General features: G+C 48.6%; 1 protein-coding gene across 1 annotated transcript in view; it reads right to left on the bottom strand.

Moving 5' to 3' along the window:
- Positions 1 to 24,663, bottom strand: part of LOC144161612 (uncharacterized) — a 138,540-nt gene that overhangs the window by 54,635 nt on the left and 59,242 nt on the right. Inside the window, exons 2-3 of the mRNA XM_077692249.1 lie at positions 4,935 to 5,127; positions 1 to 95 (exon numbers count right to left, since the gene is read on the bottom strand). The exon at positions 1 to 95 is cut by the window's left edge and continues 1 nt beyond it. Coding sequence (XP_077548375.1) covers positions 1 to 95; positions 4,935 to 5,127 — 288 coding nt within the window. The remainder of the gene's footprint in view (positions 96 to 4,934; positions 5,128 to 24,663) is intronic.

Below are 24,663 nucleotides of genomic sequence, written 5' to 3'. Positions count from 1 at the left end.
TTTTGAGAGCAGCAGGTCGTGGGCCTCGGGTGAGATGTCGGGGCTTGTGTTGGTGGCGTGGGAGCGGCTGCTCGATTCCCACTCTTGCAGGATCTCTGCACCACGGGCGTACAGGAGAAACAAAGAATACGAAGGTGATTCGTGGTTTTATAACGGTTAATATTATTCACTGGAGAGGAAAATTGAGATGGAAAAACATTAATTAGGGCGGGAAACTTAGTTTAATTAGAATAGATGAAGCTTGATTATGGTAGGTAGGTGCGAGCGTACCTCCATATAACACTGAGACCGTAAATGACGGAGACGGTGAATTAGCGTGGCTGCTGTTTGACAGGTGGTGCCGTATAAAAATGGTACTCGTCACCATACTCTGCGAAACCGGAAACATAGGCCTTCTTATGAGGCAGAAGAGAGCGGTGGCGTGGGTGTCAGGAAAGGCTTCGACGGCGATGAAGTTTAAGATGAAGATGAGATGGCCGAACGTGGACAATCGCCTTTTGTGGATATGTGCCTCGCAAGATCTCGCCGCACGTGAACCGGCCAAATAGCCGGCAGAATAGCTGGAAGCATAGAACTGATTGATTGATTGATTGACTGTGGGGTTTAACGCGCCGATGCAACTCAGACGATGAGGCGCGCCGTAGTGGAGGGCTCCGGATTAATTTTGACCACCTGGGGATCTTAGACGTGTGCCGAAATCTCGTACACACGGGCGTTTTTGCTTTTCGCCTCCATCATAAAAGCGGCCGCCGCGGCCGGGAATCGAACCCACGACCCCGTGCTCAGCAGCGCAACGCCTTAGCCACTGAGCCACCGCGGCGGGTGGAAGCATAAAACTGATGGGAGAAGAAGAAGAAGAAGAGAGGAAAGTGGTTGGTGATAAAGCAGGGTGGATATTATTATCATCATCAACGAAGGAGAATGGCTCGAAAGGCTGCCTGCAACCGTGGTCTCCCGAGGCCGTCGTCAGGACGCCCGGAGACCCAGCCAGTCTGCAGTAGCAGCCTTGCTTACTAGCCTATCATCGATCGTGCATTAAATCGCCGGCCTCCACTGTGTGGTGGTGTTCTGTAAGCCGAGATACCAAAAGCTGCCGACAACTTGGACTATATCAGCATCGACTGCCTCGGCTGCAGCACACTACGTGAGGTGTTTTAAGTGCGAATGCACTTTATAAGCGACCCTGAATTCCGGCGACCGCCGTCCGTCCACATAGCAACAGCTGCGGGTGCGCGCGCTCCTCGTCTTCCTTGGCAACGGGGGGAGATGGGCGCGCGCTGCCTGGCCGCTGACATGGCACATACCCACGTAGGGGATTGGCCAGGAATCGGGCGTGAGAAGGGCTAATGCACCCGCTTAAAGGAGTACTGACACGAAATTTCAAAGCTGAGATCCGCTCTAGCAATCAAGTACAACGACAACACAAATAGGTGTCTGTGCATGGCACATACCCACGTGGGGGATTGGCCAGGAATCGGGCGTGAGAAGGGCTAATGCACCCGCTTAAAGGAGTACTGACACGAAATTTCAAAGCTGAGATCCGCTGTAGCAATCAAGTACAACGACAACACAAATAGGTGTCTGTGAATAAATGCATCTTTCTTTCTTTGTAGTTGTGTGTGTGTGTGTGATCTCTCTTTCGCGAACATTACCGAACCGCGCAAATTCAACTCGTGCATTCGCACTTTCACATTCTTCCCCTCGGGGAAATGCGGGGAAATTTTATCTATCGCGACTTTGTGTTTAATCTGAACTGAGAACTGATATTTCTTTTACGCATTCGCAGAACTTTGTGTCTTTAGGATACACTTTAGTATCGCATTCTGTTTGTAACTGCGACGTCAGGCTCATTAGTCGTCTCGTCTCCGTCTTCTACGCCTACGTACCGCTCAAGCGCATGTCTCATTTTTGCAACGCGAATTCCGAAGACTAGCCGTTAATACTATCCCAATTGGCGTCCGCGTCAGGACCATTATCTAGATAAGGGGAAAACCTAGAATTCGCGATAAACGCACTATATTTGAGACTGGAGATTGATTCATATTGACGGATTGACATGGCGATTGATTGCCGTCGGAAGTAAGGTAGGACTGTTCAGCTGGGATGAGCAGCGTCACGGAGCTTGAAAATCTTGTTGCTACTGGCATCAAACTAGGCTTCAAAGGCGATGAACTACGCGCATGCCTTGAACGCGAACGGTGTGGAAGAATGAAAATAGAAGGAGGCCCAACTCCGAAAGCAATTGTCGGATTTTCCGTTTGCATCAACCAAGGGAACAGAGCAAGATGCGTGCAATGTCCAGAACTGCGAGGGTTGGAAGAACGTTGAGGAAACTGAAAAGCGATCTGAATGCAGTGGTTCGCTCACGCTCCATCTTACAAGAGTACAAGCGTACTCAAAGGCAATGGGATATCGCGTAAGAAAAGTGGAACATGGTTCAGCACAAAAAAGTCCCAGTGTTGTGGAAGTCCGCTGGTGCTTTGTCACACTGTGGAGAGTGCTCTAGTTGCGAGTAAAGCATCTGTAGTGGAGGATACAACATGTGTCGCTCATGAGCTTCCTTTTATAGAAAATGTAACTCATAGAACTGAAACATTCATTTCTCCTAACGAATCTGTGCCCCAGCAACAAGTTCCCAGCACAAGTACTTGAAAAGTGTATGTTAATCATTCTGATAGTAAGTGGACTTTTTTAAACAGAAAATGCTTTTCTGAAAAGAGCTCAGCAAAGAAATGTGATGTTAACACGGATCTACAGTATCTATAAGCGGCTCTGCGCAAGCACGCCACAACGCCCACAGCTGCATTTGCAGGACATTTCATGCGATGTCGCCTGTACCCATTCGGAGATTGGCTGTGAAGACACAGCTCATGCACGAAGGAGGTGGCGATCTCTTCTTTATTCGCGAAAGCGCGAAATGAAAGCGCGAGAATTACTCGTAAAAGCCGATGGCTTAGGAAGGAAATATTTGCCACCACAAATTCGCCCGGCTGAAGCGCAAATTATGCTTCGCCTTGGCTTCGATCTTCTTACTGCAAAATGAAATAGCACGAAAACTGCAGTTGGTCCATCTCCGTACGCAAAAAAGGCAGTCTACAGCGGGTAGACATAACAGACATGAAAGGAGTGATGGACCTGCTTCCTCGGCGTTAATCGGCAAACGCAGAAATAATGCGCGCAAAGCCAGGTGTATGAAATTAGTCAAGCCAAAATGGCGCATAAAAATAGATAATGACATGTCTGTGTATGGGATGTTCAACCAGAACTGTCAGTGGTTGCCTAACTGAAAATACAGAAAAAAAAAACATGGATGTTTTTAAACTAAAGCGACGTTTTACCCTTTTTTTGAGCGAACGGAAGTCCGCACTTCATTAGTAGGACTCTACCTAAAGAACATTGTCTTTCGACAATTATTCTACAAGTGTTCGGAACAGTTCGTGTGTGTGCCCGTGACATGTCCACATCGTGTGAGTTTTTTTTTAAAGTGTGCTGTGTGTCCCCAACAATTATCTTAAATGGGGAGTATTGTGATGAGGTATAAGACTGCGGTGGTGTGTGCGTCAGACAAGGTTCGACGGGCGATGAAGGTTAGTATAGAGATGAGATGGCCGAACGTGGACAATTGCTTTTTGATTTGATTGATTGTAGGGTTTTAACGCGCCGACGCAACGCAGGCGATGAGGCGCGCCGTAGTGGAGGGCTCCGGATTAATTTTGACCACCTGGGGATCTTTAACGTGCGCCGAAATCTCGTACACACGGGCGTTTTTGCTTTTCGCCTCCATCAGAAAAGCGGAATTGCTTTTTGTGTATATGTGCCACGCAAGATCCCGCCACAGGTAAAGCGGAAGAATAGCCGGCAGAATAACTGGAAGAATAAGAGTGACGGGAGAAGAAGCCGAAGATAGGAAGGTGGTTGGTGGTGAAGCGGGGTGTATTCGAACGAGCATGACTCGGAAGGCTGTCTGCAATGATGCAGTAGCCGTGGTCTCCCGAGGCCGTCATCAGGATGTCCTCAGACCCAGCCAGGCTGCAGTGGCAGCCTTGTCTAATAGCCGCTCATCGACCATGCAATACATTGCCGGTATCGACTGTGTGACGTGGTGTTCCCTGGGCCGAGCTATAACAAAAACCGCCGAAAGTCGGGACTGTGTCAGCATCAACTGCATCAGACCACGAGAGACGTTTTATCCCTCCCAGGTGTGTGAATAAAACGAACTGGGAACTATTATTTCTTTTACGTCCTCGCAGAACTTTGTGTATTTAGGATAGGCTTTAGTATCGCATTCTGCTTGCAACTGCAACATCAGTCTCATTGGGCGTCTCGTCTAGATAAATTTTCGTCTCCGTCTTCTACGTACTTCTCAAGCACCTGTCTCATTATTGCAACGCGAATTCCGAAGACTACCCACTAGTACCCATACACACCTTATCGAGGGTGGGCGTGAATAAGTATCGCCAGGGGATCGTCCTCAAAGCACGTAAGGAGAATAGTGTGCCTTTTTGAATGGTTATTGTCTTACGAAGTGACAGCTTTATCCAAGTCGATCCAAGCTGCACCGTTAATTACATGGGTAATGTTTGAAGCACAATGTAGACGAGCTATAGTTGGTGAACATCCATGAGGGAAACAAGCACACACTGACACAGGGACGAGAAAGAGACAAGCGCTTGTCTCGTTTCCCTTTCTCGTCCCTGTGTCAGTTTACGCTTATGTTTCACTCACAGTAATCTTTATTCATCTCTCCTGCACAACTGGCATAATGGTCTTCATTGGGTCACGTGACACTTTTGTACCAAACTTATACCGTTACTGTCGACGGCACCAGGGTCAGATTTCGCCTTAGTAAAACCGATAAAGAAGCTGTAACTGAACCCCACTACCCGAATGAGCATAAATGGTGACTGCACTTCATGCCAGAGCTTGGCTCTCACCCTGTGGGTCCCTGAGCAGGACGAGCGTCCGGGCCCCCTCGGCGCACAGCGCACGGTAGAGTGTGCGAGGCTGGACTCCTCCGCCCATGCTGGTCGCGTACAGGGCGACGGCGGCGTGCAGCAGGGCCTCGTGCTGTTGCCGCTGCTCTTCCTTGGCGTCTCCCGCCACGCTGCTGCTCGCTGAGGACGATGGCTGCGAGGGGAGATGTAATGGGGGCGCCGTGAGTGCAATTGTCGCTACTACGCAACTGCTTTGCATTACTATCTCGCCGCTGAGAGGTTTGCATTCACGATTTAACATATTCCGCATTGTTTAGTTTTCTGGAACTGAACGCAGGCTGATTGATTGACTCATTTAGCGGCCATTTAGTGAGATGTACTAGTTTGAAGAATAACAATTGCGGCCCCTTGAAAATCTTGTTGCGGCATTGTTTGCCTAATAAGACTGCTACTCACAAAATATGACAGCTTAAGTACATGCATGCACGCGAAAATGACAAAGAAATATCGGTAATTTTGAAACCGTAAATGGAAACAGCGCGGCCGTTACGGCTAGGCAGAAGTGACATGGCAGCCGGTAAGCGAGCGGCCACCCAGCCGGTCGGAGTAAATCTGCGCCCAATCGCTTTGCGCGCGCGACAGTGTTACGTGAAGAGCATCCGGCGTTGCACATCCGGTCATTGTGGTTCGCCAGAGGATTAAAGGGACCCTGCAACACTCTTCGTGCAGTGCAAGGAAACCTGCGCGACGTTTAGATTAGACATCCAGGAACACCTGAGCCAAATATTACACGTGCACGTGAAGCGGTAAGCGCGCAAATCGCCGTGAAAGACGCGGAAAAACCAACCGCTCTCTCTTCAATTCTCCTCATTATGCACCCCTGGCATGGCCTCTGCGACGTCAATCGGGCCATGGCTGTCCTGGCTGTCCTATTGGCTGTCGCCGGTCAACTTCGCGGCTAAATTCTGACATTTCCTGCAACGATCAGCCGTCGTCGGCGCTGTGTCTGAACCTCTTCTATGTCTGAACCTGTCCGCATGCTTTTGGTGTTTCTTTTGTTTTGAGTGCGCGCGGAGTTTGGGTGACGAACTAAATATTCCACTCTCAACTAGCCCACTCGACAACAAACGTTTATTGCTCCAAAAACGCCCTACCAGCCTGAGCGCTTGCTTGCGAGCAGGCCACATGCCTGCTTTTTTTGTGGAACCAGACCGGAAATAGACCTGTCCACGTTGGGGGGAAAAGGACGAAACTCCCCGGCCTGTGACATATCGAAGGCCGCCGAACAGAACGCCGCACGCCGCCCCCCTCTCGGGGAGAGAGCGCGCAGCTTTCGTCACGTTGTTTGCGATTGAGTTGAGAAGGAACATTTATGCGCGATTTTTCATCGCGCGTAGTTTCGGTGATAGTGAACGAATTTTCATAATTCTTGCGGGAGGAGATTGCTGGGACAATAGACTTTACCCCAAAATACATTCCGAGTAGTCGATGGTAAGTGTTGCAGGGTCCCTTTAAGCACCCGGCTAGCCGGAATTTCCCTCACGCTTCATGGCTGTTCGCGCGATCCGCCGGTAAGTGTAGGGGTGCCTGCGATAGACGTCTTTTAAACGTTTCTAATTAACAATGCATTTCAAATGGCTGCCAGTCATGTCCTAGTTGGTTCGTTGATATATACCGTACGTTGAAAATAAATTAGGCCGAGGAGAAATTTGAGTGCAGTTGTCATTTGAAATCAGCGAACAATTTTTCTTTACGAATAGCAACTTTAAAACAGTAAGCGATTTTCAAGCAGGCTCAGCTCATTTCTAAGCGTTGAATGCATAAGTGAAGAACTAAGATTCAATTCTTTTTCGTTGACTTGGTGTAAAAGAACATGATGAACCTTTTGGAGAAACGAATTTTTTGAGTACCGAAAGGAATCCCCAATACGGCAGTTTCCGTCAAAAAGGTGTCATTACTGCGGGGAAACTCCCGATGCTTTAATTAAACAGTGCAGGAATACAACTATCAGCACGTGGAGGTTGTTATTCACGCATAACGCCCTTAAAGGGCCCTTCCAGTATAAAATATCACCGTTCATCGCCCCGTCCACACAGCCGCTGTCCTTTTTTTAATAATTGTGTCGTCCTGCCCCGATTACGTGTTTCTTCAATTCCTCATTAACATTCTTTCGATCGCCCAAAAGTTCTTCTGCTTAGGAACGTTTCCAAGGACATTTTAGTATTCTCGCTTTGTGCACGCTACGCAACTTCGTAATATAAAAAAAAATGTGCGAAATCAGTGATTCATTCATATGACTTGCTGAAAGAAATATTTAAAGCAGAAATATGATTACATATACGATCCGCATCATTTGCCTGACTCAATATATAAGAATGTTAACAACAGCTAACACTCAAGAACGCCAACGCGCGGGCACACGGCAAGTGGATTGTCTTTTTGTTGCATGGAAATAGAAATGTTCAATTTCCTTATCATTTCTGCGACTAAGAAAGCTACGCTTCTCCGCGAGCCCAAGATTCTATCGTACACGTATTTCGCCGCATTGATTACTGAATTAATGAGCCAATAGAATCTTCCTGTTCCTCTCCAACATCGTCACGGCAAAAAGCGGCCAGTTTCTTCGCAAAGACAGATCAATAAAGAAACGCCATGCGACGTTAGGTAGTTTTGGAAAACGAAAATATACAGGCGGACTTGGGTTTCCTTTTTTGCCAGAATACTGCTTGGATTTCTTCAGAACCCTAGATCAGAGGCGAATTTTTGAAATATGGGTAAAAAGAACATTTACAGCAGCTTCGCTGGAAGATAGGAGCACGATAAGATTACGGGTTTGGCAATGTCCAGTGGCTTAAAATAGAAACAAAGAGAAATGTGGCTACCAAAAAAAGAATGATAAAGCCGCCCACCAGGGTATCGATTCAAGGCATGCTCCGAAAAGGACAAGACCACAGCATAAGAATAAGCTGTGTAATCACTGTCGAAAATAGTTTGCGAGCATGGGAGCAGAAGCGGTTCGGGTTACCGAGCGTTCTTCAACCAATGCATATCATGCGGCAGAATTTTCCATGTTTTTTTCGGCGCCTGAAATGCAAACCAGGCCATCAATGACAGCGTTTGAGTAACAGAGCAGCGGCGGTGTTTCCACACACGTACGTTTGATTCGAGGTAAAACAATTCTACATTGTTTAGCTCAGCCAATCGCGAAATATCGTGCTACCGCACTATAAATTCCTGCGTAAAAATGGTTGTACATATGCCCTTACCTTGTCTTAAAATGAGTAGTTTTTCGGTTCCGTGCTGGTTGATACGTTTGGACTCCACAACGTAACGTCAGGACTAACACTTTTTTTGGTCGTGATATTAAGTAAGCTTCTAGTTGAGCCTTCAGACGTGATCAGAAGCATGATACTTACTGTACGTGAAACTGGGGCTATTGGTTGACGCTTTAAGACTACACAGAGCGAAGTTAGGCCTAACACCCGGCTTTCGCAATCCCCGTCGCCCCTCCGACTGCTGCCCAACTACTTTCATACATGCGAGTTCTAACGCGGAAAATACGGCAGGCGTCACAAATGAAGCTTCCCTGAGTAAACGAGTTTAGTCAAAATCAGAGTCCAGGTATTTGAAATTGCTTTCTGTAATGATTTAAAAACAGCTTCCTAGAAAGAGCGACACGCATGAGATTGTAACTACATCTCCCTCTTTCCAAGTTGTCCGAATTAATCCTGGCTACCGCGTAACCAGGATTCTTCTGCACACTGGAGAGCCGAGAGTGGACGTGGAGCATAAAATGAAATAGAATGGGCGAATGGGGAGCATAAAAATGAAATAGACTCCATGTTAGGCGATAACCCTGGCGTCGTGCAGGATGTGGAAGTTTTCAAAAGGGTGAGGCGTAGCGACCACCGTATGGTATAGTAAGAAAGAAGCCGATTAATGAGCTAACACTAAGACGTAAAGTTGAAGAATTCAGGATCTAGCTGCGGAACCGATATTCAGGTATTACCGAGGAAGCAGAGTTAACGACACAGGAAGCTGCAGCGATAACCTTACACTGATTATCACGGAGTTTGCAGTCCAAGTCGGGGGCACGATTGCTACAGGATACTGGTAATAAGCTTTCCCAGGAGACGAAAGATCTAATCAGGAAACGGCAAACTATGAGAATCTCCACCGCAGCTGACAGAATAGAACTAGCGGAGCTTTCGAAGTTAATTAATAAGCGTAAGACAGCTGACATACGTAGCTGAGATATAGAGACGATCGACCATGCTGTAAAAAACGGAAGTAGCCCGAAAGCAGTGAAGAGGTGTCTAGGCATGGGGAAAAATTAAATGTATGCACTTAAAGACAAGCAAGGCAATGTCATCACAAAAAAGGATAAAATTGTCATAGTAGCCGAGGAGTTCTATAGAGATCTGTAGAGTAGCCAGGATATCCAGGATAATGCCGAAAGAGAAAGTAGTTCAGAGGTGATAGACATCCCACCAGTAACGACAGAAGAAGTAAGGAAGGATTTTAAAGAAATGAAAGGGGGCAAAGCACCTGGTGAGGATCAGATAACAGCAGACCTCTTGAAGGATGGCGGGCAAAATGTACTAGTAAAACTCGCAAACCTGTACACGCAATGTCTAATGACCGCGAGTGTACCGTAATCTTGGAAGAACGCGAACATCATCCTAATCCATCAGAAAGGTGACATGAAGGACTTGAAAAATTATAGGTCGATCAGCTTACAGTCAGTCGTCTACAAGGTATTTCCAAAGGTAATCGCTAACAGAATTTTTGCCATCTTAGATTTAAGTCACCCTAAAGAACAAGCAGGGTTTCATACAGGCTATTCAACAATGGACCATATTAACACGATCAATCAGGTGATAGAGAAGTGCGCGGAGTATACTGAACCCCTATATATAGCCTTCATAGACTATGAGAAAGCATTTGACTCGGTCGGAACGTCAGCAGTCATTCAGGCATTACGGAACCAGGGTGTAGACGAACATTATGTAAGAATACTGGAGGATATCTACAATGGCTCCACAGCCACCATCATCCTTCATAAGGAGAGCAGTAAAGTACCTATAAGGAGGGGTGTCAGACAAGGAGACACAATCTCTCCAATCTTATTCACAGCAGTTCTACAAGGAGTAATCAGAACATTGGATTGGGAAAAGGTGGGAGTAAGGGTTAATGGAGATTACCTCAGTAGCCTCAGATTTGCTGATGACGTTGCCTTGCTAAGTAACTTGGGGGAGAAATTGCAAAGCACGCTTTCTGTACTGAAAAAAACAGAGTAGAACCGTGGGCCTGAAAATTAATATGCAGAAAACTAGAGTAATGCTCAATAGCCTCGGGAGAAAACAGCGGTTTGAGATAGGTGGCGAGGCAGTGGAAGTGGTAAGCGAATATATCTATCTACTTAGGCCAAGTTGGGACCCTGGATCGTAACCATGAGACAGAGATAATTATTAGGATAAGAATAGGGTGGAGTGCACTCGGCCGATATTCTCAGATAATGAATGGTAGCCTACCATTGCCCGTGAAGAAGGTGTATGACAGCTGCATATTACCGGTACTCACCTACGGGGCAGAAACTTGGAGGCTCATGAAGAGGGTTCAACTTAAATTGAGGACGACTCAGCGAGCAATGGAACGGAAGATGATAGGTGTAACATTAAGGGACAAGAAGAGAGCGGACTGGTTCAGGGAACAAACGCGTGTTAAGGATATATTAGTAGAAATTTAGAAAAAGAAATGGACGTGGGCAGGGCATGTAATGCGAAGGCAAGATAACCGCTGGTCATTACGGGTAACAGAGTGGATCCCTAGAGAAGGCAAGCATGGCAGGGGGCGGCAGAAAGTTAGATGGGCAAATGAGATCAAGAAGTTTGCGGGTATAAAGTGATCGCAGTTAGCACAGGACCGGGATAACCGGAGATTAATGGGAGAGGCCTTCACCCTGCAGTGGGCGTAGATAGGCTGGTGATGATGGTGATGATGATGATGACCGCGTAACAGCTATGCTTTCGCCGTACTTGACGGCGAAAGCAGTACGGCGTCAAAAAAGTTACCCAACGCAGTCGATACATGGACGGCGGTGGTGAACGAACTTTTTCCGGTAGGTCGGCCGAGAAACTTTTGCGGGACGGAAATGACGCTGCGGCGATTTGTATGCGCGGCGTGATTCGCAGCAGCAGCAGGTCTTGTGCCCCGGACCCTGAAATCAGGCCGTACGGCACATGGCTCCGCCCAGTGAAATAATCGATCGCCGCCTCTTCTTCGCTTGTTTTGTGCCGCTTCTATGCCCGCCAAAGATTTATTTCTCCCTCGAAACAGGCCCTTTTTTGCTGCTCGTTCGCGTGTGGCAGTGTAGCTGATTTAGTAAGATCTAGGCCATTCCGGGGGTTTGCCACCGAGCGTTTAAAGCTCCGGGTGCGGTTGGCAATTTTCGGCGGCGCCATAAAGGAAGGACGCGCGCGAAAGCGCGACTTCCACCACGTTTGTGTGTTGGGGTTTATTTCCCTTTGGAGCTACGAAAATATTCGAGATAAATCAACGCGTATTACGTAGGAAAAAAGAATCGGGTGAACATTCTCTTTGGCCCAGCTTTATCTTGAAAGGGTCGAGGTAACACAGTGTAATGGCATCGTTCTAGGTTCCCCCTTTAATACAAAGCAAAACCATGCCGTAGATATGATTAAAATGTCGCCGCGCGCATACATCTCCTCATCTAGTCGGCGCTGGTTACACTGCGTTAAAAACGAAGGTGTAGACTCAACATGAAGCTTTTTACTACAAGTATGGACGGCCTCGCTAAGTTTTGGCAAAAGGAAAAAGACAGGTACGAAGGAATTTTTCGGTGGTGGGTTTTTCGTTGTTTTATTTTTGTGTTTGTACGGCGGCAACTTTAAACGAGCATATATTTTCAATTTCATTATTCGACCTTCTGAAAGCGGATCTTTGAAATACTGAGCCAAGGCTAGGAAATGTGCATAAAAGGGCAACGAAATCAACACGAAGCAGACTGAATGACAATACCAAATGCGGACGTGTAAAGAAAAGAACTAAAGCTTTGGTAATGTGTGAGCAAAAAGAAAACAAAAAATGAATATACAGTAGAGCATCCTTCCAAGTACAATATATCGAGAACATACGAAAAACAGAATGAAGGGGCCCCACTTGTCTGCCAGCCTGAAAGAAGTTTTTCTTTCGGTGGCATTGGTGGGCCGGGTGCACCAACGTGCGAATGGGCTAAACGCAAGTGACGGGAATTCCGGCGCCCCTCATACTGCGGGAATTACCAAGGGGTACACAAGCCTTGATCCCTCAACTGTAATGCCAAGATGTCAAATCTTCAACATTTTTAAATGTGACTTTGTGAAATGCAAGGTGATTAACATGACACAAGGGATAGTGCAGTCGGCGAGGATTAAACCCACAACCTCTTTATGCTGCGAACGGGACTCTACCTATTGAGCTGCCATGAACACTGCCTGCCTCTGAAATATTCGGGAGGACATAATGCGGCAATACTTAGGAAGATATTCAATTATCGCCACCTTTCGACAGAGGCAGGAGACGCAGACTGTGTGATGTTTCCCTCTGCGATCACCACGTTGAACATGGTGCGTGACCGCACAGGACGCTTGTTACAGAACCAGATTCTTGGTCAGATTCTTGATATGTGCACCACTGTGCATGGTCGACGTACTGCCCTGCCGGAGTTTTGCTGTTACGGCATAAGTGAGCTCGCTGCATCCATGCGCCGACGTGCCCCTTATGGGTAGGAAGGGCTTTTCGTGACTATCTACTTTAAACATTAAGGGAGGCAAAAAAAAGTTTACGATTTTAATACACCTCCTTTAAATTCTTGTTTCGAGTTTGTTCCTTAATATTGTACGTGAATATTGTACTCTAATATCGCACGTCAATCCGTAATATTATACGTCAAGCATGGTAGCCAAAATAACGTTGGAAACCCTCCCTGTCACGAATTACAGAAAAGATCAGCCAAGCACGCCCTCTCTGTTTCACGGGAACGCAAGTAGTGAGGGGCAAGCCATTACGTAGTGGAATAAACGGGAGTCCCTTATGTGACAAGTAGCTGCTGTCCGCGAAAAGCTCTTAACGCGCTTCGATTTCGATGGCGCCATGCTGAGTAAACGACTCGGGCGTTATTCTGCGGCACTCGTGAGAAGCGGTTCACGAGGCAGGGAAAGATGCTCCGTGCTCCTGCGGTCGTTTCGTTTCGAGTGGGTCTTTATTATCGAGATGTCTCTCGCCACACAGACCGTCGGCACGCTGCCATATTTCCTTTCCACAGTTCCGTGCAGCTCTCCGGAAGCTGCAACGCGTTCGCAGGCGTCCACACTACGCCACAGAAGGAAAAAGTCTGCTGGGAAAGCAAACGAGAGGGGAGCGTGGAAGAGCTCCGTGCGCAAGTGCACCCGTCACCCCATTGGTTTACGCGAGCGCCGCCTCTCTTGCTATTGGACGATTCCGGCCGTTGCCTCGATAGCGGTGCACCGAGTTAGTGTAACGAAGTATTGCGTAGTTTTGCGTAGACGAAAGTACTGCGTAGACGAAAGTACTGCGTAGACGAAAGATCCACCGAGACGGAATGTCCAATCGGTCAAGTAATCAGTGATACGAAAGATCCACCGAGAAGCTATAGGTCCAATCGAGCCTGAATGTCCATCGTGATGAAAGATCCACCGTGACTTAAGGTCCAACAATAAGACAGGTTTAGCGTGTTCATTCGGGTAAATCGGGTAGCGATGGGTTTGAATCAGTTGTGTAATTTTAGCCCATCAAACGTAACTGACCGTTTTGACAATTTTGTTCGTCTCTTGCATGTAGGACTCAGTTTTGTGTCTATGTAACCTGTTGTACGTGAGCATATTGTCCGTGATGTTCAGGTCAATTTCAGAAATATCGTTTGTCACTCACGCAAGCCATAATGTTTCGTTTTCAGTACTGCAATCCATCGGGACTGTCAGTACTGCAGTCCGTCAGTTGATTCCGCACACAGTGTGGTCGCATCACTAAACAGAAAATAACATCATTTCCATAATTGCCGGATTGCTAGAAAAACAGAATTACTGCACTTGCCATTTTATTTCATATCCTATTGCACATCTATTCTACTGCACATGTATCCTGTTGCATGCCATTCTTTTTCACAGATGGGCACAAATAAACATAGTTCTCGACGTTTATGTAGTCGCTAACGCCGTATTTAGGTTTTAAAGCACCAAAGAAGAAAAAATACCAGGCGAGGTCTGCAGAGACCGCAACAACTGCAGTAGTGACGCCAAATGAAGCAAACTCATCTTGCGATTTTATGGACGGCGACCAAGAATTTACAGTTAATGTATACACACCTGTGTTTGTGTAAAGGATGTTTTTTTAGGAACTACTTTATTGCAATTTTTAACACGTATGTGTAGGAATATAGTTATTGTAGTTTATTTTGGGAGCATTCGAACTTTGAGCTTTCGCTGTACAACACGCTCATGGCTTCAAACGATATAGTCACAATGACCCTCTGGTCACATGTTTTTGACTTCAAAGACGGGCCGGATAATCTTTTTGTCACCTTTAACAGCGAGCAAATATCGTTTCATATAATTGACGTACGGCTCTTCGCCGAAAAGTACAAATGCCCATGCGCCGGTTTCCCTAGTAGAAAATCTAAACACAATAAAAACGAAGTAATGTACGTAATAAGCAAATAAAACCAACTCATCTTTTTATCGTAAACCGCAAAACCTTTCCACAGTGTGAAAAAGCAGACCGGTCTTCAACACGACCACAGATTCCCGTTCGATAATACTGACCGAAGAAACGCATACTGCACAAACATTATTCAAGCTTAGCAGCTCCAAGTACTGCAATCCAACAAGTAAACATCAATGTCCGATATGACGGGGGTAGGCCTCGACATATATACTTGTCATTTGTAAGCTTCGTTGCATGTTGCCATAGTCTAATATGATGAAGTACAAAACGAATGGCATGTACTGTGTGGGTACAAATCTAGGCGCATAGGCCTGTGTTTTTATTGCCCGGATGTGTTCAATTGGCCGAGTCGCCGATGCCGCGGCGTCTTATACGGGAAAAAGACGTGTAGGTGATGTGTAGGTGATCCTGCCACAATCATCATCAGCGGTGCCCCAGGCCTACGCAGTGGGGGTGTAGTACTCTGGGCTCTTGGTTGGCCAATCCCTAGGGACATCCTGCCACAATCGTCATCAGCGGTGCCTGGCCAGCCATGCGCAGTGGGTGTACGGATGGCGGACAACAACGACAAGGGAGGGAGGGACAGAGCCCCGAGCATGAGATGCTTCGTATCTAAAATCAACTGCAAAAGATCCGAACCTGCTGCGGCGATGCACTGCACCTAGTGCTTCAGACCACTCCTCCATACCACATTTATTCCTTTGCTGCATAAGAAACCTGCAGTTATTATACAATACAAAACTTAGCAGTTATCCAAGAAGCATAGCACCGCAGCAGCTACAATGATGCGCGCGTCATTGTAGCAGACACGCGCGCGTTTAACAGGTGCAGCCACTCTGGTGGGTCACTTCCCTCCGCAGCGATATTCTGCACCAACGCAGCCTGCTCCCGAAAAACAGACTTCGTTGGGCGGGGGAAGGGGGGGGGGGGGGGGTCCGTCATGCAGCACTGCTACAAGCTGTAACACTCCAACGCAAGAAATGTATCATAGGGCCCTCCTGTAGTATCTCGAAAGGGCAAGAACCGCATTGTGTAAAGAGTGAAAGGCGGTTAAATCAGTTATGAGTAAAAGCCTGCTCCAGGTGAACCGGACAGAGGATCGCTGCTCTTCGCACAGAGGACGCAGGCTGCTAGCGGGATGCCTCGTGCACATATGCGAGCAGGGATCGAGGTCCGTTGGTCCTTTCACTGCCCCTCCTTACAATCACCCTTGCTGAAGAGAGAGCTATCGTGGAGACCTACGCGAGTGCAGCACAAGGGGATCGTAATTGGGATGTAGGCGAGAGACGTGCACAGTTTTGCGGACACGACGGCGTTTTTTTTCTAAAGCGTTAAATCAAGATAAGGCAAACACTTATTGCGCAGGATGAGCTCGCACAAAAGTCAGCAGCACAATCGCATATTTGCGATCTTTTTTTCCCGCCTAAAGAGAGCAGCTACTAGGGGTAAGATATCTGTGGGGATTTGGGGGACGCAAGAAAGTTTTTCTTTAAGCTGCCTGCATGAAAAGTATGTGTGCAACATTCTTGCGCGAAAATGGAACGCGTATCTCTTGGTCGGACTATTGAAGCTTATATCAACCACAAACCATTAAACGTTGCTTGGTTTTGTGTAGGGGTGCGGCGTTGTATGGAATGTTTTGCAACAGAATGTTGAAAGGGGCATGGACATGGACATCTCTCCTCAAAGATTCTTTCTAAATACCACGGCCCCTACCGTGCCGTCAATTCTTCGTCCCCCGAGAACAATGTTGTTGAACCACTGACGAATGACCTCTGCCGTTTAAATTACACTTAATCTCTCGTAGTGGAATTCATTGATTTATTGTAGGGTTTAACGCGCCGACGCAACGCAGGCGTCGAGGCGCGCCGTAGTGGAGGGCTTCGGATTAATTTTGACCACCTGGGGATCTTTAACGTTCGCCGAAATCTCGCACACACGGGCGTTTTTGCTTTCCGCCTCCATCGAAAAGCGGCCGCCGCGGCCGGGAATCGAACCCGCGTCCTCGTGCTCAGCAGCGCAACGCCTTAGCCACTGAGCCACCGCGGCGGGTCGTAGTGGAATTCACTTCAATTTTCCCGCTTAACATAGCGGTCGCCATCTATTGGGAATTTTTGCAACCACACGCCCCCCGTTGGAGTCCATGTTATTTATTATAAATTGCGACTGATGGGTATTCTTTACACCCACCGCATAATACTTCGCATGAGTGAGCAGTCGTTTTAGCATACCATCTTGGCACAATTAATGTCGAGATAGTTCGAATAAAGCAGGCGTTCCAGCCGTTTTCCTTAACCTCATACCTCTGGGAGGAGCCCATGCACAGAAAGCAGGCAGGACTTCTTAATTGCATACACCTCCATGGTGAAATACCTAATTATGACAGGTAAAAGATAACTTAACAAGTGTTATACAGGTTGCTACCGCTAGTCTTAGTACCGCTAGTACCACCAGGGTACTAGGTAGGGATCTAGGTAATACCGCGATAGTACCACCACGGTACTATCGCGGATGGCGTTTCAGAAAAATTTCGTGTGAAAGTGACGCTGTCGGCCCCACTATTTCACCTGCGCTTCCTCTCAGGATTTGAATTGCGGAACAACGTAGCACGTTTCTACTTGAAAAAATCATATTAAAGATTCTGTTCCCCGCTTCTCTGTTAACAAACCAGAAATGATAATATTAGGTGGAAATAGGAGCATTAGATCTCCAACTTTTTCCTACGGGTTTGTTGCGCTGTTAAGACACATTTACCCACGCCTGAGCTTTTTTTTTCTTTTTGCTTCGTAGTGGAGAAAATAATGCCAGCTTTGTTTTCTGTTCCTCCGACAGCGCTTCCAGGAGTGTTTTTGTGGATGCTGTAACCCTGCAGAAAAGGGTGATGTTCGCGCCTGCAAGAAGAACAGGAAAAATGCCTTCACCGAGAATCCCTTCACGCACAGGCCACTCGCACAAATAAAAGGCAGCGTAGACTGACGGGAGAGTTGATGGCGAAGCCAGGTCCGCTGTCAGGGAGTGTTACAAATGGGCATATCGACACGAGAAGGCACTGGGGCGAAAACTCAGCAGCATCTTCACTGCAGCTTTCGGTGAAACTTCCGAAGCTTACGATGGATGGATGGCTTTGACGACATAAATATACCTCTCCTTGCGCCTGTCGTTTTTGCCTTTGTGATTTTAGCGTGGTTGAGTGTGCCCAGTGTTGCCTGTCCAGCTTACGTGAAATAGCGCCAGAAACAGACGAATGAGAAGTCTCCAAACACAGCGCTCTCTTGAAACCTTGACTCTTTTGTTACGTGTATGCGACTGCAATAACGGTAGAGTTCTTTTTTTCGCAAAATGTCGCAAATTGTTTCATAGTACGTGTGCGCGGGCACGTTGTCTGCCTTCAACGTCTTCCGCCGGCCTCTGTATGAAAGCACGAAGGTCTCTTGTATTGCAGCTACTTTGCTTCGGGGTCGTTGTTTTCAATGAGACCTCGAATGGGCAAGCACGTACACAGTTCCAGTTAGGAGGTGCATCAATGAATATGCGGAATGATAAGCGAGAATTTGTGTCCTATCTAACTCAGAAACACGGATTTCATATTGTGGGGGTGTAGCGATGCCAGCGCCGATGGACCCCGTCAGGGCGATGACCCTCCTCCCTTCTCCCGGCTTCGTGGTCCCCCCATCCGCCAGCTGAAGCGCAGCCATTTGGGACGGCCTTGCCAGCGACCTACTACGTGGCTTTTGGGAAGGCTTTCGTTTCCTCCCGACCTTAGGGAACGGCGGAAACGGGGGAGCGGGGGTCAAAACCCTAATTGGTATACGTGTGTTGCTGTGTGGAGGCGGCTTCGCTTGCGACTACATGCACAATTTTGCGGAGGTTGTTGAGAGCTGCGACTGCGAGCCGGCGCACGAAGACTCACTGCCGTGGCGGTTTCTGGGCGCCAGAACCCCATGCACCTTTCCAGCCAACCGTGCGGCGGTTTGGCACCTTTTTTTACCCCCGGGCCAGGGACCGTGCCGCGATACCCCCCCTCGTGTGCTGCGGCGCCTTTTGATTGTAATCCAGTTTTCATCATCTTGAGTTCTCTTCGTGTCTCTTGTAAGTCCCTGTAAATATTGTTGTAAATAGAGTTTTCTTGATCATCTACCTCCTGCGTCTACGTCATCGGATACTTTTACCAATCCACGACGACACCACTCACCTCTACTACGAACCTAACCTTACTGGGTGTTCAACATTTCTTGACTATAACGTTTTCAGGCAGTCAGTCAGTCAGTCAGTCAGTCAGTCAGTCAGTCAGTCAGTCAGTCAGTCAGTCAGTCAATCAGTCAGTCAGTCAATCAATCAATCAATCAATCAATCAATCAATCAATCAATCAATCAATCAATCAATCAATCAATCAATCAATCAATCAATCAATCAATCAATCAATCAATCAATCAATCAATCAATCAAATATCTGTTCCCACTGAATTCCGCTTGGCGGTTGCTCGTGACATTGTATTTACAGAGGTCAAAACTTTTACTAACAACTCGCGAACGCTTGGCCGTCGATACATGCAGCGCAGCCTCCTGATAGCCACCGGAGTTACCAGCACGATTAGGGACGGCGATGCGGCAGCCAGGCATGTGAAGGGTAGCCGTCACAACTACAAGATACGGGCCTCGTATGCTCCCCATCCAAATCGGAGCTGCTCGTCATACCTCCAAGACGTGCCCGCGCAAAGGCTTCGGCACCGGCTAACATCACCATACGCACGGCGAACGGCAGCACGATCCCCCACGTCAAGACTCTACGAGTCCTGGGCCTGCTCCTCGACAGTCAATGAAGCAACTGCGCCACGGTCACCAAGATCACTACCAAGGTAGCGGCGGCCATGCGACTCATCAGACGAGTGGCCACCCGCAAGGCAGGCATGAAGGAAGACAGTCTCACCAGACTCGTCCAGTCCTTCGCCGTTAGTCACATCGCTTATGTAGCAGCGTTTCACAACTGGCCAGCCGCAGAACGCTCCAAGCTGGACGCGGCCATTCGGAAAGCCTACAAGGCAGCGCTCGGCTTGCTACAGTGTACAAGCACCGACAAGTTCCTCGAGATAGGCATCCACAACACTTTGGAAGAGATTATAGAAGCCCAGAGTACAGCACAACACGAGCGCTTGTCCCAAACACGCACCGGACGGTTTATCCTGCGAGCAATCGGCGCGACTCCCCTCGCCACCCACCCAACAGACACCGTTGCACTACCAGAGGCAACAACGAGACGGCTTACCGTAAGCCCGATCCCGAAGCAGATGCATCCGGAACACAATAGCGAACGGCGGCTTGCAAGGGCCCGAGCCCTCACGGCCCTATATGCCAATGACAACGGAGCCACATACGTCGACGCAGCGGTCTACCCACATCGACCAGGGACCTACGTAGCGGTAGTGGTGGACGCCATCACTGGCGACACTCGCAGTGCGGGCAGCTTCACCGCAGCGGACTCACACCAAGCGGAAGAAATGGCCATCGCCTTGGCCATAACAGACCCCAAGTGTACTACAGTGATCAGTGATTCGCGAACCGCAGTGCTCCGTTACGCCACAAACAATGTGTGTGCCAGTGCAGTGAAAGTGATCAGTACCGCGAAATCTACAGACACCCCAGTAACTCTCCGATGGTTCCCCGCACACATGGGGTCCCTACATCTCGGAACGGGTCTCGCCAACCGCAACGAGACGGCCGATGCCGCTGCGCGCGCGCTCACACACCCCGCGGCGGCTAACGGCTCGGCCACGTCTCCAGAACGGTACGAGCCTCCCGAGTGCACCCCCCTCACGAGCTATGGGGACATTCTGCTGTGGTATAGAACTAATCGAAGATGGCGACCCCCGCCTCATCCGAAACTTTCACGCGCGGAAGCGGTGACATATCGACAGTTACAGACTGGGTCCCTACTAACCCCGGTGCTAGGTGTACATGTGTGCCCCGAAGTATACGACACAGATGTGTGCCGATTGTGCGCGAGTGCCAAAGCAACTACAGCCCACATCCTGTGGAACTGTGAACTGAACCCGCGGGAGGCTGCCACACAAACGCAGCTTCCCCCAAACATTACGAACGCGATGACCTCGTCGGACTACAGCACCCAACACCTGGCCGTCCAGCAAGTGCAGGCGGCTCTCGAACGCCAGCTGCCTAAGATCGCACCCACGGGTACGGGACACCTCTCGGAACTCGGGGCGTGCGGTCTGGCAGCGGCAGAAAGAGCACGCCGGCACGACGTCGTGGCCGCGTCTTAGAGGCTCGCCCCTACTGGGCTCGCTCCTAATTGCAGGCTTACAATAAATGTTGTTCTCTCTCTCTCACTGTTTCTTCTACTTTTTTTTTTTCTTGGTGGGCAGCGTGGGTCTTGGTTGTGCTTCTGTGTGCGCAAATAAAAGAAGCTAACGCGTGATTAATATTGCCGGTGCTTACTATTTTAAAAAAGATGGCCACATGCAAATACTCGCCCCTTCTCATGCTTGCGCATGCGTGCTAAGACATCACGGCGCTGGTGAATAACGTCTGCGCCCAAGAACCGTGTGAAAGGCGAGATGAAAACTTCACGTGTTATCAGCCGAAGATAGATCCAAACATAGGCGATGGCCGCTGAGGTGTGTGAGGGAGGGGGGACTCTTTATATCGACCGTTCCCCTTTATAAGCAGGTCGCGCTGCCCACACGTTCGCGAGTTTTTATTAAACGTTTTGACTTGCGTACCCTCTTGAGAAACGCCTAAATAATGTTTCGTAATTCGTCTCCATCATGTGGTCCTAGGACTACACGCTAACTGTCCAGGCTTTTCTCAGTTTCAGAAACTGTGACGGGGCTCATGACGAGTAATAGCAAACAAAAAAATTAGAACAAGCAACGTGTAATTCGAGTTAATGGCAGTCCAACATACAACTTTTAGAGATGATAAACGAGCATGAGCTGAACTACGCAGCAGGAAATATGAAATGAACGCAAAAAAGGGCAGTTCTTTGTTCTTTATTATGCTGGCAGCCGTTAACACGCTGAATTACTGTTAATGCAATGGCGCTCACAAGAGCGCTTTCACTTTTCCAAAGTTCCCGCTCACGCCGTTCCTTGGTGTTGCACGCCCTTCAAGTGTGCATCCCACAAAGGGACCCATTTCGATACCAGCCGCCTCAGCTACCATACAAGCGACAGTTTTCGGCTCTCCTGATTCGGCCGATCCAAGCATGTAGCTTCCGGAAAGCGTGGCTTCTACAAACAGCCCGCTGTTGTGTGATTGCGGCGTAGCGCTTGCAGCCAGTGTGTCGACAGCCCAGCAGAAAATTACCAACGTCCCGCTAGACGACGCTGAACGCAACTAAACCTTGGAGGTTCGTCTAAGTAAAAAATGCCGAGCAATCGCCGCTAAGTGCGGGACCTCCTTTTTAGCTGTACAGTCAGTCACCCACCGACCCCTTTTTACGCTCCCGCTCTGAGGGATTTTTTAAAGAAAAGCTTTCTACCTCTACCAGCCAAGGGTTCTTTCGTTACGTGCGAGACAAGAAACTTCTAACGCGGCTAGGGAGGCGGAGGGCGCTTTTCACTCACGGAGCACAGTGTAGATGGCGCGGCGATAGGTCGCTATTACCGAGCGTTCCCCGTGCTCGCCCCTGCGGGCTCATCGGCGGGATCATTCCGATGGCTTTATCGTCTGCTTTAGCGACGGTTGGTTTAGGCCCGCCTTGGCGCAGCTTCGCGTCCATTGCGGGCTTCCTTCGCACGGCTCGATTAACTTGTTCGACAGCACCTCCTGGGTAACCCGGACCCGACGGAATTAAGTGGTCGTACGGCAAACATACGCTAAGGATTCATTGGCAGGGCGGGAAAACAAAGTGTAGAGACCACCTACAGACCGTTGCAAGTTGGGCGAGTTCCGTTGCAAGTTGGGCGAGTTGGTAGATGTTCATACTCAATCACAGCGCGGAAGACGGGACAGATAGAAGAATAAACGAGCATGAGCCGAACGTCCTGTCCTGTGGTTATTCTTTTATCTGTCCGTCTTTCGCGCTGTGATTAAGTATGAACACTTACAGACATCTGACCGCTAGAGAAACGCTACCTTTTGCGCAGTGCTTGTCACGAATGAGACTGCGTTTTCTAAATTGCTGAATACCAATTTTGTTGTGTTTTAACAGGTAATACAAAAGAAGAATGGAGCAACTGGTTCTGATAAATAGCGATTATAAATGTTCCGTCAGCTTTCTCGCAATTCTCAAACATACGAAACTATTTAGTGTAAACCTGTATAAATGGGAATCACTAAGCTCACATGCCGGATTGTTTCGGTGTCTGCGCTTGTGTCGCGTGGTGGTGTGGCCCAGATCTAGCACATCAGGATGGCTAGGTTCCGCTGTCTCACCTTTCGAAACACGCTCCTCTCCGTTTTCTTTCACCCGACTCGTGGCCGGGCTACAGCGGCGGCGTCCGCCGCTCGAGCCCGGCCATGGCCGACGCTGCTGCGTTCGGGACGGCGCCCCCGCCAACCCCAGGTAACGGCTGGTAGAATCTTTCACTTCACTCTTTCTAGAGCCACGTGTGTGAATTCAAGTGACGTCACATGTGGAATTGTTGTGGGGGTCGTTCGCAGCTTTGCTTTCCAACCAACTTCACAGCGTGGATTGGAGCCAATTTTTTTTCTCACACTGATGCGTTTTGTTAGAGGTTGAAATACTATCATATAACCTCCATTTGTTTAACCATCTGCTTTTTTGTAGTCCGGCCCCTAAGAGCTGGCAGGCGTGGCCGAAATCTCCTTGTTAGGGACAACACCGGTGAGTTGGTACGTTGACCTGTTTTTGTAGAACACCACGTTAGTTTAGGCTTAGATCTATCATGCAACATTTCAAGAAGTTGGCTTTTCTTTCTCATTGCGACCTCTCTTGCAGTGAAGCATTCGTTACGGAGTTATTGGATCGTACAGCGGACGGTATTAAAGTGTAGTAGCTGCCCGTGTAAGACAGTCGCTGTTACAAATAAATCATAAGAGGCAACTCAGAGTCGGGAACGCAACGGGAAACGCGTTCACGCCAGAACGAACTACGGAATGAAGACGAGAAACGTGATCGCGTAACATTAAGCACGTCTTCTCCGGAATCCCGTCGAAGCACTCCATTGAGGACTAATTGGCTAATATGACCCTCTGGCAAAAACTCAAGCGCAGAAGAAGGGAACCGAAAAACCGCTACGTGGGGTGGACAAGTGCTGGTCCCTAGGGGCTGCGGTCAAAAGGCCACACCCTGGCCCAACAGAGGGCGGATATCTCGGCCTGTTTTGATGTTTTTATTTCTTTACTGTCGCACAAAACGTTTTGTGTACACCTTCCTTCATGTTTCTGACCGTTGACTTCGTTACTTTGAAATGTTTTTTGTATACCTGAAGCTTTGTCGCCAGTGCGGGCTTGTTCCCAAGGGCCGAGCCGAATACCGCAGTCACTTCATCTCACTCTGAGGCCGTACAGGGCACGTTGCAACGCGGGGGAAATTTATCACGGTCCTCTCCTGTACATTTCTCCAGGACGAGTAATTAGCCAGATAAGGAGGAGGCATTTGCGAATCTGCATCAGAGCGCTCTCGCTAATTGGGTCTCACTTTCGCCGGCTCATCTGTATGTGAGAGGGTCTCTCTATGCCGACCCCGATTTGATGCAACCGTCGCCCTTTCGCCTCCCATGCCCTTTCATATCGACCGAGGTGCAAGCATGAATAAAGGAACCGCCCAGGAGGCCTTGTTCAGTGAAGCAACGCGTGTGCTGCTTTCCACGAGGAAAAGCGGGAGAGGGACTCGCCAACTGCGCGTAGGGCGCGTGCCACCTAGGCTGTTTTCGCTTCTACGGACGCGTGTCCGTTTTAAAAACAATAGTCTTTCTTGGGCTACTTAAACCCAGAAATTTTGGTCTGTCTGTCTGTCTGTCTGTCTGTCTGTCTGTCTGTCTGTCTGTCTGTCTGTCTGTCTGT

The sequence above is a fragment of the Haemaphysalis longicornis genome, unplaced genomic scaffold, assembly GCF_048455015.1.
Source record: "Haemaphysalis longicornis isolate Haplotype H1 unplaced genomic scaffold, Haemaphysalis longicornis Haplotype H1 scaffold_12, whole genome shotgun sequence".
NCBI classification, from domain to species: domain Eukaryota; kingdom Metazoa; phylum Arthropoda; class Arachnida; order Ixodida; family Ixodidae; genus Haemaphysalis; species Haemaphysalis longicornis.
Note: the sequence above shows the minus strand (reverse complement) of the source record. Positions and strands in the feature narration are given on the sequence as shown.